The sequence below is a fragment of the Gobio gobio genome (assembly GCF_949357685.1).
Source record: "Gobio gobio genome assembly, chromosome: 5".
NCBI lineage: Eukaryota > Metazoa > Chordata > Actinopteri > Cypriniformes > Gobionidae > Gobio > Gobio gobio.
This window is the reverse complement of record NC_137101.1, coordinates 26643413-26661078: the sequence shown is the minus strand read 5'-3', so window position 1 is coordinate 26661078 and position 17666 is coordinate 26643413. Positions and strand designations below refer to the sequence as shown.

Below are 17666 nucleotides of genomic sequence, written 5' to 3'. Positions count from 1 at the left end.
ACTTTATGTTAAGTGCCTTTAACCACTATGAGCTAACATTTAAATTAATCTATATTGACCCTTGCCTTACACCTTAACCCAAGGGTTTTCAAACTGGGGTCTGGGGACTCCCAGGAGTCCTCCAGAAGGTTCTAAGGTAGGGTTCTCAAACTCAATTTACCTGGGGGCCGCTGGAGGTAGACTCTGGGTCAGGCTGGGCAGCATCAAGTATAAAAAAAAAAAAAAGGAGCACAACTGATCCAATCTTCTCGATCTTTATTGTTAACAGTTCTTCAACATAAATGTTTCTTCTGAACATGAACATGAATTTGAACTTTCCTTCTAAACATGAACGTTTCTTCAGAACATAGGCTTCTCTTGCCTACTCTATTTTTAAAAATAAAGCATATAGAAATTCAATCATTATGTAATAATGAAATAATGAATGATTTTAATTGTATTTAAAATAATAGACTAATTCAAAGCAAGGCTGAAACCAGGTCAAACAGAACAGTGAATTAAATTCTAGGTCTAATTCTAGTTGGGAAATAATCTTTTTGGGACTATTTGCAAACAATATTTGCATTAATTTGCGTCAAATATATTATTAGTCCCAAGATTCTTTGCATGAGTGAATAAATACAGAGATCTGCGATTAACATTTGAATTCCCTAGTGGTCTGGTGGTAGAATTTTTTTCTCTTAAAATCAAAGATGTTCATCAATGATTGTATATTAAGAGCATGCACGTTTGTGTGCATTTTGTTTTGTGATTTCACCGGAAAGAGTAGAGTCTCTCTCCGCAACGGCATTAAGCGATAGATTGACGTGCTCGTCTGTGTGTGAAAGAGAATGTAAACCCTGCCTACTTTGGTTTGATTGGCCATCTCAAACATTTCAATCACGCGGTGTCAACCAATTATACTGCATGAGGGAGGGGCGAGCCAACTCTCTCTCACACACACACACACACACAAAGGAGGCAGCAAGCGTGGCAAGCTCGGCACACGCAATGACTCAGCAAATGGTGCTTTTCAGAACAACGCGGGCTGCACTAACACTAAACTTTGAGTTTGTCAAGTAGAGGGCCACAAAATATCATCCCACGAGTTTGAGACCCATGAAATTTCAGAGAGTAAAAAGACAAAGCAAAAATGGTTAAAGTCGTTCTAAATGTTTATCTCCTTTCTTGCCATATACATCCTTTCCAGAATGTATATGTTTGCTTTGTATCTTTTAGTGAGTTTTTCTCACTATAGTTCCCTTTATCTAGCTCACTAGGGTTGTAAGGCAGTACCTAAGCTAGTACGTAAGCTGCTTACATACATTTATTGTGAAAGTTTATACAAATAGTTTTCTTCACGTTCATACATTCAACATTAAGGCCCAATCCCATTTCTACCCCTTAGCCCTTCAATTTCCCCTACCCCTTTGTTTTGCACGTTCATGTGAAGGGGTAGGGGTGTCTCGATTCTCTTTTGCCGTGGTAGGGGTAAGGGGAAGGGCCAGATAGCCCTTCAAATGAAGATTTTTCAGGACCACACTTCGAAGGGGTATGAGGAATTTCGCTGTATACACAGACTACCGTGCTGCAGCTGCTAGAATGCGTGATGTTGCCACTCGGGATCGATCACTTATGTGTTGCCTGGCTGCCAGTTTCTCTGTAACTTGCTAAATGCTCTATTTGAGTGTTGTAAACACAAATTAATAATACAGTTCAAAGAAATATCTGGTCATCCTTCAACGCAGTCGATGTTTACATCACGTATTGTCTGTAAACCATAAACTCTTGCGTTACCAGGGCAACAACTGACACGTTTGTATTACATTGCAAAGAGCTCCGTTATCGCAGCAGCGCAGTAGAAAACAAAACCATATTCGGATCGGCACGGAATGGAGCGGTTAAAAAACAAAGAGAACAGTTTGGCCCGATGGAAAAGCGGCTTCATAAGTCTTGTTCTGTATCATTCTGTATTGTCTTAGGAAACTTGAAGGCTCTTATGTTTCTGAACTGAAAACGAGTATCATTTTATTAAGTCCAAATACAGCGCAAAACAACGCTGGGAGTGAGTAATTTGTTAAAGTGCTCGTGCCTGATTTCTGTTAGACGCACTTCACTGCTGTTGAAACGGGGTATGATGACGTCAAAATCATTCACATCACATCATGACACGAATTTGCGATGTCTGTGACGTTTCAGAGCTCCAACATTCCACAACATTCGCGGTGACAGCTGAGAAAACGGACACTTCATCATCCAGTGAAGATGAGCTTTTCATTTTCTTTAAAAGACCGAAAAGAAGGTTTTGGGTGCACCCAGTCTTAAAGAACAGAGAGTCTGACGGGGAGTATGCTAATCTTGAACATGAGCTAAAACTTTATCATGGCCGGTTCCACACTTCCTTTTGAATGTCCGTGGGACAATTTGAGGAGCTCCTCCAGAGACAGTAGCAGCACATCTGACAAGACAAACCACACACTTCAGGAACCAATCGATCCGGAGCAACTATGTTTCCAGTTGAGTCACAATGTAAACATTTAAGTGCCACAGTCGTACTGACGGAAACACATTCACTTTCCATAGTCGCGGACACAAGGTTTAGAAAAAAATTAAGTTTTAACTCAAAAGGTTATGTTATTGTTGTCTGTAACCTACAGTGGGCAAACACAGCTGCAGCTGTACAGCTGTAACTACAACTACAACTGTAATCTCGTGAGAAATGCGATAACTGGCAAAGGTTAATGTTGATTGAAAAGCTAAGGACATCAACTGATTTTGGAGAGGACACTAATATAAAAAAACCTGAAGATACGGAGGGTGTGCAGTTGCCATTTCAAGCAGGAAGACTACAAACCGAATGTGCTTGAAATTAAGAGAGCCAATATGAAAGACACCGTGATTCCTTCGATATTCACCTTCCCAGAAGACGAACAGCCTGGGTCATCTGGTACTAAACACATTCGCCTAGAGGTAAGACTCAACATGATTTCTGATCACACCGTAGCCTATACATAGTGATATACACTGTAAAAAAAGTTTTTTTTTGACAAATTGTGAAAATTTATCATTACATATTGGCCCAATAAATGACTTCCAAATAATTATCCCCATGCAAAAAGTTGCATTGTACTAATCATAGCTTAAGGTCTTCACTCAAAATTAAAGTTGTATATTCACCGAACATATTTAATTGTGCTCAGTCAATCTATGAAGTCGAAGTGAAAAATCCATGTTGGATGAACAAGTCCAACGCCCGAAAAACTGTGTACGCATGCGCAAAATGCGCTTGAGGAAAACTGTTCATGTGGAGATTTCAAATGCAGAACGCACGAGCGCGAACAGACTGCAGAGTATTGGTGATTATTGAGCACCGTTGAACACAGTGACGTTAGATTGCATTTGACTTCAGCCTATTTCACGGCTCACGAATATTTTCTTATTCGTCCATTAATTCGTTTCATCCTCGTTATATAATGAAGTAACTTCTGTTCTGTCATTTGCCAGATGTGATGCAGGGAAAATTTGCCATTAATGTTTTTACCCTATGCAGTGCTGCGTTTTCTTCACCACATTAAGACATCCTGTTATGCAGAGACTTCTTGAATATTCAGAGTTTTTCCTTATTGAAAATAAGGTATTTTCTCCAAATATCCTGTGTTGGAATTGACTTGTTAATAAAGTAATGTGATAAAATGTCAACCCTGTTGTCTGTGTTCTGTATTTTGCTTAATATATTTATGTTTTTAGTAATTTTTGTCTTTTGGGACAGTGAGAAATAAAAATGTTTTACTACAATTTACAATATTTAATTGGACCAACCTCACAGTTTCAAAGTAAAACATTTCTCCAATTCAACATTTTCTAGTGACCGATCACATCTAAATGTTTTAGTTGGCCAAATTTAATTTCTGTGAATTAAATTGTATCAATTCACAGAAATTCAATTTGGCCAACTGAAAAATTTAGATGTGATCGGTCACTAGAAAATTTTAAATTGGAGAGGACTGATATTTTTTACAGTGTTGGTAAATTACATTTTTCCATTGGCTCAACATATTATTTCTAATTGAGCCCATGTTAACAGACTGTTGCCACAATGGATAAAATTCAATTCACAGAAATTCAAATTGGCCAATTGAAAAATTTAGATGTGATCGGTCACTAGAACATTTTGAATTGGAGAGGCCTTACATTTTTAACAGTGTAGTTGTTAGCAGTAAAACAGCAAAGTTAGCAAAGTAACGAGCTAACTTACTTGTCATGTTATGCTAACGTTACCACGCATATGCGCTGAGTAACTCTCCACTCTTGTAAATGATCTGAACGTGCTCCTCCCGAGCTTTGTTGATAAAACATTATTTAACGTACAGGGACCCGTTTCAATAAGGAGGTTCAACCAACTCTGAGTTTAAACCTGAACTCTGAGTTGACTTACTCTGAGATGGGAAACTCTGAGTTTTGGGTTTCAGAACAGCTGAATCGAGGTAGTTCAATCATCTCTGAGTAGACTGACTCTGAGTTAAGCACATGCACTCCAACTATGAAAAGCCACGATCAATGGAGCTCCGAAATTACGATTCACCATGGCAACAGCACCCAACAAAAAGATGTTTGCATGCTTCCGGGTCAAAATGTTAGTTTAATTCTTAATTATTTTAATTAAGTTTAATTCTCATGGTATCCAAAAGGCAAAAAAGTGTGGCAGCAGCTAAAAATGAAAAATAAAAATATAATTCAATCAGGTAAAGCTTTATGCATAAAATGTTCATGGGTGTAGGTTTAATGACTTTACAAACATTTGACATATTAAATAAATATCATTCAGTGTTCAATGTGCAGCAGCTTTTCCCACATAGACCCTTTTCACAGACTGTGATGACGTGTTTTAAAGCTACACTGTGTAAACTTTTTTAGTTTATTCTTAGCTAAAAACACTTAGTTCTTTCAAAAATATATGTGCTCATTAATGTATATTTACTTCTTTCAAGTAATAAAGTATTCCCGTAAGTTTATAATATGCCATTGAAAATACATACGGGTGAGGGGTTCAAATGCGGGTCGCCATGTTGCCCCTCCATCTTGAAAGTACATTAGCCAAAGAGGGACATACCCGTAAATTCAAGCTTTGCCTTTCGCGTTTTAACACTCGATGGCACCGTGTCGAATGTGGACGAGGTCGAACCATGTTAATTTTGGACTAAATCGGCCACCATTGGAGTTAAAACGAAATCGAAATTGAGAGGAACAGAAAATAATATTCACTGGATGGTCATACTGTATACATTTTCACCGCTAGATGGGAGAAAATATCACACAGTGTAGCTTTAATGGTCATCAATATATAGTAAATCCTGCAACGTTTTTTATTTATTTTATTTTTTTATGTATGTACATTTATAACACTAATACTTTGTATTTTATTACTTTTGCATCAAATTACAAAAAACAAGTTACCTCTGCTGTAAGGGTATTTCTAATACAGCGTCTATTTTTGAAAGTTGTGAAATCACTATTGTGGAGTTTTTATTTTGCTATTTAAGCAAATGGGGACACAACAATATTTATAATGTATTCTCTCATTCACCACTATAAAAGTTAACCCAACTATTATGACTTCAGCTTCGGAAACCCAGAAATGTGAAAAGGGTCTGTGCTCTTTTCACATAATGAAATGTTCTCTAATCCCACCTGTTACATTTATTAATTAGGGTAATGACATTAACATTTTACTTCTACTCAGGCCAGCCAAACACCAGCACCACTGACAGATTAAGAGGAGATGGAGGAAGAATATTAACATCCAACAGGAAAAATAATTAAGTATTTGTAGGAAATAAAGATGTAAATAAAAATAAAAATTGTAAATAAATGTATTTAACAGCTGTGGTGGTGGTTATGGCATATATCTCGTACTATAATCTGGCAGCATCCTTCCATTCCATACAGTAATCCATTTTCAGAAAGTGTGATGATGGGAATATGAGTGTCATGAATGCGTCCAACCACTGGAAATCCTAAAGGAAATTCTAATTATTAGGTTACTTCTAGAGGTTTATCAAGTGAACGTCAGGATCCTGTATAAAAGGATATGACATTTTTGTCACTTTAACAGTGTCCTCATGATGAAAATATGAGCAATGAATTAATGAACCTGCACTGCAAAAAATGCTTTTCTTACTATGTATTTTTGTCAATTGACAGATAATGTCATTTGTTTTAAGTAAAATTCGGTTACTTTAGATTTAGATCAAATTTATTTCTTGAAATACGACCAAAATACTCAGTAAGAAAAGCATTTGTGGTGTTTGAATGAATGGATTGGGTATTTAAACACCGCTGGCGCTTTAAAAAGGGGAGGAGACTGAAAGAAACTCTGGGTTTACCAAAGCAAACCTGACCAGGTTAGGTTCACAGAGTAAGTCACCCTGGTAACTGACTCGGAGTATAAGTTACCTCTCTTTTAGAAACGGGCTTGAATACCCTGCTTTCTCGGGTTTGACAAACCTCCCATTCTGAAACAGAAAACCCAGAGTTTCTGAAACGGCCCCCTGATCCCAGCCCTATGGGCGGGTTTAAAACATGCGGAACTAACTTCTACTACTGGCTGTAATCTCTAGCCCAAAAATCCTCAGATGACGCAAAATGGCGAAATTTGCGTCATCTGAGGATTTTTTCCAGAAATAAAATGCATAATTCTCTTGTCTCAGGGGGACATGAGGGGGGAAAGTACGATAATTTGAATATACTACCGGGTTTCTACTGATACAAAGCTTAATGCTAATCGCTGAAGTTTATGATACAGAGTCCAGCACAGTCCTGATTCAACCTTTCCCATCATGCACCTCTGTGATGTTTTACGTACAGAGAGCTCTTATCAAACTCTGCCTCAGTCACTCTTGGCTGAACATAGAGAATACACATGCGGGAGCAGAATTTTAATTGGCAGCGATGTGACACTGCAGAAATAAAGCCAATAGGATTTGTAAAGTGGAGCTGCATTTCTCCAACTTTGAATAACAGATGTCCTTGTTGAAAAGATGTATGTAGATGATATGACAGTTACAAGAGCAGACAGTTCCCTGACATGTTAATATTACTGAAATTAATATAAGACGTAAATAGAAAAAGAAAGTGAGACACCTCTTTTGACTATGCAAATTAGTAGATAATGGAGTAAAACAATACAAAATTAATAAATACAGCTATAAAACTAATTAAAACTCAATTAAATACACAAATTACCCCAAAAATACACATTAAATTAATTATATTTACATAAGAATTGTTTGAAAATATTAAAAAAATATATATGTTTGTGTTTACATACCACATTCATCTTAGAAACTGTGCCAGTTAACTTTAATTTACTCTATACGCAAGTTACACAAGCTTTATAATTTCTAATCAGACACTTATTGTAGCATCTGATTTCTGGGACTGCAGCAAACTGATATCTGAATGCCTTCAGGAAGATTGCCATATTGCAGTCATGCATGAATTTCAGAAATTATGTTCCTTGCTAGTAAACCGACATAATCTTGATGTTATCTAATCCTTATAAAATCCATTAAGTATGAATAAAATAACAAACTGGTCCTGTATTACAAATTAAAATCTGAACAAAACAGGTTAAAATTAGGTGTCGGTGAAATGAGCTTGAGGAAATTACCCAGAAGTTATTTGGATCAAAAAATACACACACAGAGGAGAGAATTGCTATATATAGGGGATAACAGTAAGGAATGCAGGAAACAGGATAGAGAAGAGATCTCACCCTGCAATAAAGATCTTACTTTGCTATAAATAGTAAAATAATATAACATTTAACATAGCTGCAAGCAGCAATTACACTTTATAACTTTTTAAATAGTTGGTGTTCACCATTTATGTGGTATTCTTGGGTAATTTTGACAATGATGCCTACTATATTTGGCAGAGTTGCATTATTGACATGGTGTTTATGCCAATGACTTCATTAAGGTATATCTAAAAAAAAGTTATGTTTTGCCATATATATATATATATATATAATATATATATATATATAATATATATATATATAATAAGTACCTACAGTGCTTGGCCTCTAAATATTTTCAAATTTGCTATTCATTTTATATATATATATATATATATATATATATATATATATATATATATATATATATATATATATATATATATATATATATATATATATATATATATATATATATTGCTTGCTCATACACACAAAAACATCAACCCAAATAAACCCCATAGTCTCATTATTGTAGTGTGCTCTAAAACGATTAGACAAAGTGTAACTTTTAAAATGTCTTCATGTTTTCAATGGAGTGAGATAAGATTAGGGAAAAGGGAGTGAGACAGCACTTTGAATAAAAGCAGTGCTATTAATAGGGTCAGACAAACCCAAGGTGACAGGCATCAGGGAGGGGGTGCTTGCCACAGCTGGAGACAGAATTGGATGACAGGAGTGAGATAGGGAAGTGAGACAGAGAGAGACTGGGATATAGTGAGTTTTTAAAGAGCAAGAATATTAGTGGCAGGAGAGGACAGCTTGATACATTGAGAGAGAAAATGGTTTCATAGCCTAAAATATCTGGCATTAGTCACTTTAGGCAAGTGTGATGTAAAGAGTTCTGTCACCATAACAATCAACTCCTCCTCAAGGCTCAAGGGCCATTATGATTGGAGATAAAAGGTTCTCAGGGTACTCACATGTTGAAAAGGTTGAGACCAATACGATATAGGCGTTTTCGCATGACGTCAGTGGAGAGGGTAGGAGATTTGCAACTGGTTGGGTTTTCGCAGTGGTATCGGGGCAAGCTAAGAATCATGGCCTGTAAAGCTTCTTTAGACGAGACCTCTGAAGTCGACCGGGCTGATGTGGATGTACTGCTGCTACTCATCTGCTCTGAGCTGTTGTCCGCTGTATCTGACTCAATACGTTTAGCTTCCAAAACTTCTACAATTGGGGTGACTGGTGTCTCTGCAACCTCTGGTGGAGGCAAGGTTTCAGAGGTTATTGCTGTCTGTGCTGGAATTGCTGGTTCTGGAACTTCCTGTTTGTCCAGCACCAGAGGCGGTAGATCCTCCATAAGTTCCTCCTCACTTGGTGGAGGGGCTGGGAAGTCTCCATCTGGTATTTCCTCATCATCCAGCTCTAGAGGTGGAGGAGCTGGATCCTGGGGAGATGGTGGTGGTAGAGGTTGTTCATTTGCATAATTAACCAGAGGTTGCTGTGGGCTCTCAGTAATTATGGCCCCCTGCTGGACACAATTACCAAGAGAAACAGAAGTGGAGGACTCCATAACGGAAGAGGACATGCGAAAGTTCTGGCTATCAAATTGAACTGTTACATCCCGAAAGGCCATCATCAGCTTGCTAGCACTCCGGGCCACATTCTCAGAGTTGTCTACTTGGCCTGTTCCGCTATGGAATGTGGCAGGGTCCATGGGGCCACCTTCTCTGACTGTCCCTGCCAACCCAGATTTGTCACCAGTTGTACTAAATGCCTCTGAGCTAAACTGGTAGGTGCCACCTTCTTGGAGTGAACACATGGTCTTCATGCTCCAGTTGCTAAGTGCATCATCAATGGATTTGGCAAGAGACTGGACTTGCTCATTGAAAGAATCTTCGAGATCAGTGAGGGTGCCACCAACCGTGGTGGGCAGGGATGGGGACCGGACAAGGGGGATACTTGCTAGATTGCAGCCTTCAGCCAGCGCCCGTTCAGCTGAGATACCCTCTGTATTTTGCACCCGCACTTTTCGCAGGGAGATACGGCGTGGCAAACGACTTTCAAGGAGGGAGTTTCGGATCTTCTCAAAGTTTTTGCTGAGCTGATACTGGCGAAAGGCCGTCTGAATCTTGCAAGCGGCACGCCGTGAGATGAGATGGCCCCCATATTTGTGCTCTAACATTTCGATCTGAAAAGAAAGATGAGAAACAATGTCAGATTAGGCAACAGTATGACAATCACAGAAAAATACCCGCAGTAAGAGATGACAGCATGAAATTAAATCAATAACAAGACTACAGATTGTTAAATACCATGACATGCTGAGACAAACCAATTTTCCAGTCACCAAAACTCAGCCAATACAATGTATACAACAACCAAAGCAATTACCTCACCATGAATAAAAGTCTGGAAGCTGTACATTTCCAGTTGGGTTAATTAGACTGCATTATATGTTTAAGCATTAAAAACTGCTCCAACATTAATTTTGAATAAACTTTTGATTAAATAATTTGTGGAGGTGAAAAGGTAGTCAAGATGGTCACACTGTGATTTGACCTTGCAGGACAAGAAGAACGTTTATTGTAGTACATGAGAATTTTGTCTAGACATTTACACAGCCAAAACTTTGATATAGTACACACATTCTTTGAAAACAATTCCAGATTGTGTCCCTTGAAAAAGACATGCTCTGGGAGCTGTTTGGCTGAAAATCAACTAACACTTTCAGAAATTATTAGATTTTGAGTACCCATGTGGTCAAAACAGTTTGGCTTTGCCTGCCACCTTCTACACTCTAAAAAAAAAAGGTTCTACACTCACAGAAATATTTCACCCAAAATTTAAGATTTATGTAATTTTATTAAATGACAAATTCCCATTTATATTTTTTTCATAATTTTAACACAAATCTACCAAATAAACTTTACACAATTTATTTTCATTAGGATAATAAAACCTATTTATTTAAAATACATAAAGTTTATTGTATAAATTGCATAATAATTAAGAGAACTAAATCAGGATAATTAAAAAAGTTAAATAACATTTATTTGAATCATGTTAAATGTATATTCATGGCAGAGTTAGTTTTTATGCATTTACATCTATTTGATTTTATTTAAAAACTCATATTTTTAAAATCTATACATTAAAAGTAAATAAACTCTAAAAGATTTAATCAATTTTACAATTTATTTAATGCAATTAGTTAATAAATACTAACATTGTTTGAATAATAAGAGTTATAAAACAAACAAGATTCTGTTATTTAAAGTTTATGTGATTGGTTTTCATCAAAGTTATGAAAAAAAATCCATTTGGGAAACAGGAAACGACGTCACTTTCGCTGGACACAAGCCCTCGAGATATTGTGGGAATCCGTCACACACATCCCACTGAGCAAAGGCGTACGTTGAAAAGACGTCCACTGAGGAGCCAGAATGAAAGTTTTTATGACGTCTGTTTTTGACGTGTTCTGCACGTCCGATATAGACGTTCATGGAACCTCAAGGTTAAAAACTAGTTCAAATTATGGACATATTTTCCATTTGTAATTGCAAAGCAACTCACAGACAGTGTGTGTTTGTCCAGAAATCATGAAAATAAAAGAAACTTAGCTCAAACCTTTAGACACTTTAGACAACTTAGCATCTGTAATTCACACATCTTTGGATCGTGAGAGAATCGTGGGATTCAATCCAGGATCTTCTTGCTGTGAGGAGACAGTGTTTCCCACTGAGACACTGGTGCTGCCCTTAATCACAGACATAAGACACACTTTGACTATTTCTGTCAGACGTCTACAGAAGCTCTTACTGAGAATAAACAGAGCTTTAGATGTTGATGTTTATGTTTCATTTGAAGTCACCATTGTGGTGGGAAGCGTTTGCTGTAGTTGGGCTCTTGGTCCCCGTATTTGTGTGAGCTTTTCTTTGGCTGCTGTAACTGTGTGTGTGAAACACAATAGTTATGGCTGAGAAAGCAAAGATAAAGTGACTTCAGGTGTTGTCAGCTCCTTGTTGATGACTAAATCATCAGAAGTCTAGAATCTGATGTTGTGCTTTCGAGTTTTATGTTCTTGTTTGGCAAATCATTTGTTTATATACTATAACCTTGTGAATCCACTGTTTCGGGACTAATAGCAATAAAATAATCACTTATCCTGAAAGATGATAAAACAAAATGTGCACATTGTTTTGAGAAAATATTTCTCATAGTCACACACAGACATCAAGATTTTGCATATGATTCACAACAACGGTGACAATCATAAAAAAAAACTTCATGCTGCAATGCATGATGGGTAGCTTCAAAGTACAAAACTCATGCTTGATTGTCACCGTTGTTGTGAATCATATGCAAAATCTTGATGTCTGTGTGTGACTATGAGAAATATTTTCTCAAAACAATGTGCACCTGCTGTTTTATCATCTTTCAATATGAGTGATTTGTTTATTGCTATTGGTGTCAATACATCAGATTCACAAGGTTATAGTATATAAACAAATTATTATTTGCCAAACAAGAACATAAAACTCAAAAGCACAACATCAGATTCTAGACTTCTGATGATTTAGTCATCAACAAGGAGCTGACAACACCTGAAGTCACTTTATCTTTGCTTTCTCAGCCATAACTATTGTGTTTCTCACACACAGTTACAGCAGCCAAAGAAAAGCTCACACAAATACGGGGACCAAGAGCCCAACTAAAGCAAACGCTTCCCACCACAATGGTGACTTCAAATGAAACATAAACATCAACATCTAAACCTCTGTTAATTCTCAGTAAGAGCTTCTGTAGACGTCTGACAGAAATAGTCAAAGTGTGTCTTATGTCTGTGATTAAGGGCAGCACCAGTGTCTCAGGGGGAAACACTGTCTCCTCACAGCAAGAAGATCCTGGATTGAATCCCACGATTCTCTCACGATCCAAAGATGTGTGAATTACAGATGCTAAGTTGTCTAAAGTGTCTAAAGGTTTGAGCTAAGTTTCTTTTATTTTCATGATTTCTGGACAAACACACACTGTCTGTGAGTTGCTTTGCAATTACAAATGGAAAATATGTCCATAATTTGAACTAGTTTTTAACCTTGAGGTTCCATGAACGTCTATATCGGACGTGCAGAACACGTCAAAAACAGACGTCATAAAAACTTTCATTCTGGCTCCTCAGTGGACGTCTTTTCAACGTACGCCTTTGCTCAGTGGGATGTGTGTGACGGATTCCCACAATATCTCGAGGGCTTGTGTCCAGCGAAAGTGACGTCGTTTCCTGTTTCCCAAATGGATTTTTTTTCATAACTTTGATGAAAACCAATCACATAAACTTTAAATAACAGAATCTTGTTTGTTTTATAACTCTTATTATTCAAACAATGTTAGTATTTATTAACTAATTGCATTAAATAAATTGTAAAATTGATTAAATCTTTTAGAGTTTATTTACTTTTAATATATAGATTTTAAAAATATGAGTTTTTAAATAAAATCAAATAGATGTAAATGCATAAAAACTAACTCTGCCATGAATATACATTTAACATGATTCAAATAAATGTTATTTAACTTTTTTAATTATCCTGATTTAGTTCTCTTAATTATTATGCAATTTATACAATAAACTTTATGTATTTTAAATAAATAGGTTTTATTATCCTAATGAAAATAAATTGTGTAAAGTTTATTTGGTAGATTTGTGTTAAAATTATGAAAAAAATATAAATGGGAATTTGTCATTTAATAAAATTACATAAATCTTAAATTTTGGGTGAAATATTTCTGTGGGTGTATATTGCACCAAAAATGGTTCTTGGCTCGTAATCATAGGGGAACCTTTTTTAGTGCTATATAGCACCAATTTTGGTGCTTCAGTGGTTCTTCAGTGGTTCTTCAGAGGTTCTTCAGCGGTTCTTCAGAGGTTCTTCACTGGTTCTTTGACGAAGGTGCTATATAGCACCTCTGAAGAACCGCTGAAGAACCACTGAAGCACCAAAATTGGTGCTATATAGCACTAAAAAAGGTTCCCCTATGATTACGAGCCTTTTTTTTAGAGTGTAGGGGAACCTTTTTTAGTGCTATATAGCACCAATTTTGGTGCTTCAGTGGTTCTTCAGCGGTTCTTCAGAGGTTCTTCAGCGGTTCTTCAGAGGTTCTTCACCGGTTCTTTGACTAAGGTGCTATATAGCACCTCTGAAGAACCGCTGAAGAACCACTGAAGCACCAAAATTGGTGCTATATAGCACTAAAAAAGGTTCCCCTATGATTACGAGCCTTTTTTTTTAGAGTGTATGATTACGAGCCAAGAACCATTTTTGGTGCAATATAGAACCTTTTTTTTTTTTAGAGTGGACAGATTTGTGCTGCATGCTCCAGTCCTTCATAAATTTCACTTTAAATGTTCCAGAACATTTGAGTGACATATCCTTAAGCTACACGATGAAAAGCTAAATTGAGTTTGTAACTTTGGATATGGTTGCTAAAGTCGATACAAATTTCACATTTGTTCATCACAGCAAGATTAGGACATTGTATAGCCAGACAGTAACTCCATTTGTCCATTTGTCCAAGTCCATTTGTAGTCCCAGCATTACTTTCCAAGCTGAAGGTAAGAAGTTTAATTTGTTCCAACAATCATGGATTCTTTCTTGAATGGTTTGAAAGTGAATTCAAGATCCTAACTGATATCTGAAGCTGGATTTCTCCTTTTGTGCTTCCGTCAGCTGTCAGTGGTCTTGTCCTTTCCTGGGTGAGCTCAGATTAGAGGTCATTCAAGTCCTGTCGTTTCAAAACGGTTTTATAAGACAGAGCGAGCTGATGCAATTAGTCATTGTTACGGATTCAAACTACCTGAGAGAAGCTTGAATAACACCAGAAAGACATCTTATCCTAGCAATCTACATTTGTCTCAGAGTAGGTTGGAAAGGAAATATTTGTCTGGGGAATATGAAGTTCTGAATAGGGCCTGGGCTCAAAGCTATGAGCTGGGAACGCTACTGCCTTTGACCCCCCCTAGGTAGTTCATACAAATCAGGCTGAATTAAAGCATAAAGCCTCACACCTGGAACTTTATTGAAAAAAAAAGTTGTGGCCTTGGGCACAAGATGGGTTTTCAAAAAGGATGCAACCATTGCCAATGTCTTTTTTATTTTTTTATACACTGTGTGTGATTTGAAATGTGATGGTACATAAAATCAAGGATGGTGCCACTGTTTTACAGAGCATATATCTTGGATATTCAGTTCACATATTCATTTTTTAGAGCTCTTGGAAAGGAAAGTGAAAGAAATGGTTGAATGGTTGAAATACAATAAGATGACAGATAGAGAGAGAGAGAGAGAGAGAGAGAGAGAGAGAGAGAGAGAGAGAGAGAGAGAGAGAGAGAGAGAGAGAGAGAGAGAGAGAGAGAGAGAGAGAGAGAGAGAGAGAGAGAGAGAGAGAGAGAGAGAAAACAGAGACAAATTCGATTGTTGGGATCACAAAAAAACACTGATCGCCATAACCCTAAGGTGTCGTAAGAACACCATGGAAAAACAAGTCCGTAACAGAGCAGGGGCATGAAAGAAGGTGTGAGCAAAAGACAAAGAGACAAGAAGGCGTGTAACGAATGCAGTCCTGCTGCAAATCCACCCATTAACCAGCTGTCAGGTCCGTTTCCGATCACTTCACTAAGCGGCGCCGGGGAGAGAGATCATTCCGGAACCACTGCAGCCGTAAAGGAAGGGGGTATAGCAATGACACTGCTCCCTATCAACTCAGCCCAGGCAAATCAGACTTGACAGCTGGATCAGCACTATGTCCAAGCTCACTTCTTCACCATCCCAGCAGAAAATGACATATCATACATATCCAAACAAGACAGGCCTACATAAACTACACAAGAAAGGTGATAGAGGCGGGTGTTAAACAGAAATCCGATAACATTAAAATCCTACCCCAACTAGATTCATATGTGATTCCCCAAGCTGAAAGAATACTATGGGGTATTCCAGTTGTTTTTTAATTAGAAATCCTAAAATATACCAGTAAGTCATACATTTTACAATGTGTGAAATTAAAAATTTTGTAAATTTGTTTTGATTGTAGCTTACAATTAGCAAAACAACAAGTTAGCCGGCTAAACTAGCATACACTATACAAAATGTTGATAATGTAATATTGAAATCAAAGGGCACCCACTAGAAAAGGCTCAATTGATCTTAGCTGCTTTCTGTCACATATCTGTTCATATTTTGGTGCTTGACATTAGTCTCTCATTTGCATTGATTTGTGTCTCAAGGATACATGTATATTTATGAGGCCATCAGCATAAGACAAGATAATCAAAGGTCTCATTGGGAGGTTAGGCATACCTTCATTAGCATAAAGAGGCAATCACACAGAAGAGGTGGTGTAGTAGTTATCTACGGAACCATCAGCCTCTGAGAGATCGTGTCTAGAGTCACTAAAGCCAGATTATCAGCACTCAGACACCCTCTAAGGGAGCTGACTTTGCTGACAGTGGATCATGGCTCAAAGCTTTTAGCTCAGCATTTCAGCCTTGTCAGTCAGAATAGTTCTTAAAGGATAGAAAGCCATTGTAAAATAGCAATATAAAGCACACCTGTAACCGCACATCATTGGAATTCCTAGATGTTGATACATAGCTTGTTGGAATTACCGTAATTACAAGATCTCTTTTTTTAAGCATCCACATCATTGCAGAACTTGAAAGCACAATTTGTAAACTTTGAATTTTCAGAGAGTCATCATGTCATAACGATAGTCCTAACATGAGCTAAACAGACTGCTTTAATTCATATTATTAAAAATTCTTATTTTTAAATAATAATTATAACATGTTAAAAGAGGTATCTTTTACTGTATTGCTGTTACCACCTTTTTATAAAAGCAATAACGTTGACAACTCTGAAGAATTTTACATACATATGCATCTGCTTACATATGATCGCTTGTTGCAACTTCTTCGCCTTTGTTTTGATCAGGAAATTCTGTACTCATTCAGAAGATGTGTAATAGCGCCTCCTAGCGTATAACAGTGAAAACACAGAAACCCGGAAAATTCCGTGTTTGGCGGGGAAAGAGTTAAAAGATCTGCTATGCTGCTGCTGCTGCTTATATTGCTGCTGAGGTTGGTTATTGCTGTTGTTGTAGATTATTGCTGCTGTACATGGACTTGCTACTGCTAATACTGCTGATACACGGCTGTGGCATGTAATACATATTGCTCTTGCACATATAGCATATATAACATTACCTGTAGCAGATCTAAACAGGTGGAGCTCGGGAAGATCAAGGGTTTCAAAGGAACTTTAAAAGCAAACTGCAATAGCAAACACTAGCTAGCTATATAAATGTTGAGCAGCAAGCTCATTGGCTGCAGGTGCGACAGGAACCAATCAGCTTATGCCATGTAATAAGCGATGTAAATGTCATCAGGTTGCGTTAAGGACCCATCAGCCTGTGCCATCTAGAGTTTCATGAAGGAACTTGTCAGAACTACACACACACACACACACACACACACACACACACACACACACACACACACACACACACACACACACTATATATATATATATATATATATATATACACACTCACCTAAAGGATTATTAGGAACACCTGTTCAATTTCTCATTAATGCAATTATCTAATCAACCAATCACATGGCAGTTGCTTCAATGCATTTAGGGGTGTGGTCCTGGTCAAGACAATCTCCTGAACTCCAAACTGAATGTCAGAATGGGGAAAAAAGGTGATTTATGCAATTTTGAGCGTGGCATGGTTGTTGGTGCCAGACGGGCCGGTCTGAGTATTTCACAATCTGCTCAGTTACTGGGATTTTCACGCACAACCATTTCTAGGGTTTACAAAGAATAGTGTGAAAAGGGAAAAACATCCAGTATGCGGCAGTCCTGTGGGTGAAAATGCCTTGTTG

General features: G+C 37.4%; 1 protein-coding gene across 1 annotated transcript in view; it reads right to left on the bottom strand.

Moving 5' to 3' along the window:
• The window catches only part of iqsec3a (IQ motif and Sec7 domain ArfGEF 3a), a 190613-nt gene that overhangs the window by 79173 nt on the left and 93774 nt on the right, over positions 1-17666 (bottom strand). Inside the window, exon 4 of the mRNA XM_079817180.1 lies at positions 8701-9911. Coding sequence (XP_079673306.1) covers positions 8701-9911 — 1211 coding nt within the window. The remainder of the gene's footprint in view (positions 1-8700; positions 9912-17666) is intronic.